The 4,610-nt window shown below is 36.9% G+C and overlaps 1 protein-coding gene across 1 annotated transcript; it reads left to right on the forward strand.

Annotated features, from left to right (window-relative positions):
* Nucleotides 1-280: 280 nt before the first annotated feature.
* LOC141718043 (uncharacterized) lies at nucleotides 281-4,610 on the forward strand. Its single transcript, XM_074520421.1, has 4 exons — nucleotides 281-463; nucleotides 2,730-3,845; nucleotides 3,947-4,516; nucleotides 4,578-4,610. The coding sequence occupies exons 1-4, from the start codon at nucleotides 281-283 to the stop codon at nucleotides 4,608-4,610; spliced, it is 1,902 nt and encodes a 633-aa protein (XP_074376522.1).

A 4,610-nucleotide genomic window follows, 5' to 3' on the forward strand; every position in this document is an offset into this window, starting at 1 on the left:
ATATTTGTGATGATGCCTATATAAATTTTGTAGGCCCAGTATGCCGATATTGTTAACATGAATCAAGATGCATTGGCTGCAATTCTCGGGGAGTCTAGGCAGCTGAATATCCTATCCAATGGTGGCTCAAGACAGTTGCACCGGGAATGACAAGGCCTCCCAAAAATAAGCTTCCTAGTTTTCTGAAGTGTCTTCACTCCTCCCCGATCTTGCTGAGAATTATAGAGCTCGACGTGGCGATGGTGTCGGATCTTCTAGCCGACTCGCAAGTGGATCTGTTATGCCGGATGGTATTTTTTACAATGTGGTCCGGGATATAATGAAAGATGCAGCAACAAATCCATCTGTATACCATCAGGAACCCACGTATGAGAGAGTAAATTTCATTGCCCAGGCCGCGCTTGATATGCATAACAATACGGCTGGTGGTATCGCCGCCTTCTTAGATGCCCTTCTTGGAGAGGTTATATCGGGACATTACTCACCTCAATTTGGAAAAAGTATGAGGTGAAGTACCAAGAGGTAAAATTACAAAACTTCTCAATTTAGGTTTAATAGTGTTATTTTGAGGCATTTTAACCTCAAATGTATTTTAGCCTATAAGGACAAAAAATGACAATTTTTGGGCAACCAATACCCGACCGTATTCGTAAATACCGACCATATTCATAACAAAAACGACTGCCTCCTTAAAATTGGTCGATAAAAGTCGGTCGATATAAGGCTTAACCTAGGAAAGCCTCTAGCCCGATAACAACCAACTCAGTTGTTACTTATACCGACCGAGGGGTTGGTCGTAATAAGGTGAAAAACGACTAACAAGCGGTCGAAATACACAGTCGGATATGTCTTTTTTTATTTACGTGTAAGGCCACTGGCAGCGGTCCGTACTGACACGTGGCACTGACATGTCGGGTGGTGATCTGCGACACGTCGGATGGATCCCGACACGGGTCATACCAACGTGACGGAAGTCATAGTCAAACAACGTAAAATCTAACCAAAAAAGTAAACACCGATCAGATTTAATTCGACTGTTTATGAGTAAGTCGTTATTAACAAAAAATGATTAATTTTGTCTGTATAACGACTATTTCGACGGTCATAAAGGTTCCGTGTCTTGTAGTACTAACGATTAATGAATGAAGATGCACCTGCAAAAATGATTAGAGATATATCTCAATTGGCCCGATATTTCCAACTTACGTAGGTGAATTAATGGTGTATATATTATTGAGTATTTGTGCTAGTTGTGTGAGTAATTGGAAATGCTAGAAATGTTAATCCGTTCCAAAGGCTAAAATTGTTGAATTTACTCCTAATCCTAGGCAACGAATACATTGGGCGATGATTTTGATATTTACAATGCTTGTCGTTTATTTTTCTTAGGCAAAGCTTTCTTCACTAGACTGACTGACTTGTTAATAAAAATAATTGTTTAATAGTCTACCCTTGAATATTCAAAATTCTTATTCATATCCTAAAACGAGAACCACTACAAAAAAATAGGGTTAATTACAACTGATGCAATTTCGACCGCAGGCGGTCGACACGATTTGGCACGGCTAAATTCGACTGGCCCCGGTTGAAATCTAATAGTCGAATTTAATTGGTCGAATTTACAAATAAATTCAACTTCAACCAGTTGAAATAAAAATAGTCGAATTTAAATCGGTCGTATTTAGAGTAAAATTCGACCGAAAAAAATTCGGTCAAATTTACAAATGGTGGGAAAAAAAAAGCGGGAAGTTTCCCGCCAAAATTTTTTTTTCCATTTACTAAATTCGACCGTAGACAATCGAAATTTATTTTTGAATTTTAGCGGGAAATTTCCTTCCAAATTTAGTTTACAGCGGGAAACTTTATTAAACTGAATTCGGTTGAATTTAGTGAAATACTATATTCGACCGCTAGCAGTCGTATATCAAATTCAACTTTAACTAGTGGAAATAAAATGGTCGAATTTAAATCGGTCGTATTTAAAGTTAAATTCGACCGAAAAAATATTCGGTCGAATTTATGACTAAAGGAAAAAAAGAAAGAATTTTCTCACCAAATAAAATTTAATGTAATTTACTAAATTCGACTGCAGGCAATCGAAATATGTTTTTAATTTGGCGGGAAATTTCCCTCATTTCCCCCCGAAATTTTATACAAGGCGGGAAACTTTGTTTGACAGAATTCGGTTAAATTTACTAAAATGCTAAATTCGTCTGAAAGCGGTAAAAAAAGAAATTCGGCTGAAAAAGGTGGAAACTTAAATTCGACCGATTTACATCGTTTTTAGCCTTGTCATAAATTCAACTGTATTCCATTGAATTTAGGAGTTCATTTTAGAAACCCTACTGCCTCTTTCTATCCAGTAGCCGTATTTCTCATCTTTCCCACCCCCAATTTCATCATTTTCTCTCCTTTTTCATCAAATTCATTCATGTGATCATCATTCTTTTTCAAGTAAGTTTAATTTTAAAGCTTTCATATATTTTTATGTTCATTAAATTCTATATGTGATTATTATTAATGTCTTGATTTCTTCAATTATTTATGTGTTTATGTAATGATTTGAGTAACTTGAATTTGTTGCTAAAATTAACTTGGTTGTTGTTTATTAGGCTTAGAATATTTGGATAATTAGTAAAATAAGTTTATAATTTTGAGTTGTTAGTTGTTATTTACTTTTTTATGTCTAGCAATGCATTCACCTAATATCAATGTGTGGTTATTTATAGATGGAATCCGATCATAGTTGGATAGGTCGTAGTCGATTTAATGAAGTAAAATACATAACGGAAGAATATAAAGTTGGTCTGGATAATTTCATTAAATTTGCTATTGAGCATCTTGAAGAAGAAGATAATGGCCTTATAAGATGTCCGTGCAAAGATTGTCGTAATATATACTACAAGCAACCTAGTACCGTGAAAATACATTTATATCGACATGGTATCATGCAATGGTATATTAGATGGGATTGTCACGGGGAGAAAGAAATGTCATGGAACGAGGCCGGAACAAGTTATATTAACACGGGCTGCAAAGATGATGATATGCATGATGCACATGATGATGCCTTCGAAGATTGTGAGGATTTTGAGGAAGAACCGAATGAAATAGCAAAACAATTTTACAAGATGGTGAATACTACATCAGAACCAATTTATCCGGACAATGCCAATCTTACAACGCTGGAGTTTGTAATGAAGCTGCTTCATTGGAAAAACAAGCATAATTGTAGTAACAATGGTTTTGATGACTTGCTTCGCCTCATTGGATCAGTACTGCCTGATGATCATAAATTGCCTGCCGTGCGAAAGATGATTAAAGGATTGAATATGGAATATGAAAAGATTGATGCTTGTGAGAATGATTGTATGTTATTTTACAAGGAACATAGCAAAAAAACAAAGTGTGATATATACAAAGAAGACCGATACAAAGTGCAAAAAGATCATAAAAAACAAAAGATCCCTCGAAAAATCTTGCGTTACTTTCCTATTACCATGAGATTGCAGCATTTATTCATGGCGGAGAAGACTACAAAATGTATGAGATGGTACCATGATAGAATTGCAGTTGAAGGTGAATTAAGTCACCCAGCAGATGGAGATGAATGGAAACAATTTGATCGGAGATTTCAAAGATTTTCAAAAGAGATTTGGAATGTCAGACTCGGGCTCTCTACTGATGGATTTGACCCCTTTCGCGATAAGCACGCTAGGGAGTATACAGTATGGCCTGTGGTGGTTATTGTGTACAACCTTCCCCCATCTATGTGTACTAAGGCTCCATACATGTTTATGCCTCTTCTCATTCCTGGACCGACGGATCCAACAAAAGACTTACATGTTTATCTCAGGCCAGGCCATTAATTGATGAATTAAAATTATTGTGGCATACTGGAGTGGAAACATATGACATGTTCTCACGTACAAATTTTATGATGAAGGCGGCACTTTTGTGGATAATTAGTGACTTTCCTGCACTTGCCATGCTTAGCGGGTGGTCCACTAAAGGTAAGTTGGCATGTCCAGTTTGCATGGGAGAGGTCAAAGGTAAGCAACTCAAACATGGTGGTAAAATAACATGTTATGGAACTGCTCGGTATTTTTTGGAGCCAGATGATCCTCTCAGAAGGAGTACGAGATTTGGAAGAGTTGAGACACGATCAGTTTGTGCTCGACATTCAGGGTCACGTGCAAAGGTCATGTGTGAGAAAATACAGTTTCCCCCACCGGGAAAGTCATCGAAGAAAAAACCAAAAGATTATGGTGTGACACATAATTGGACTCACAGTTCTCCATTTTTTGAGCTTCCATATTGGGAGACACTCAGCCTTCGTCATAGCATTGCCATTATGCACACCGAAAAGAATGTATTTGACAATATTTTCTACACAATTCTTGATGATTCGAAGAAGTCTAAAGATAAAACCAAATCAAGAAAGGATTGTCAAGAGTTAGGTGTACACCGTGAGTTGTGGATTCAAGATAATGGTATAAAACCATATGCAGCATATGTACTTTCGAGTGAACAAGTTCAAAAGTTGTATAAGTGGATAGTCTCATTGAAACTCCCAGACGGGTATGCCTCAAACATATCTAGGTGTGTAA

Source organism: Apium graveolens, chromosome 1 (assembly GCF_009905375.1).
Source record: "Apium graveolens cultivar Ventura chromosome 1, ASM990537v1, whole genome shotgun sequence".
NCBI lineage: Eukaryota > Viridiplantae > Streptophyta > Magnoliopsida > Apiales > Apiaceae > Apium > Apium graveolens.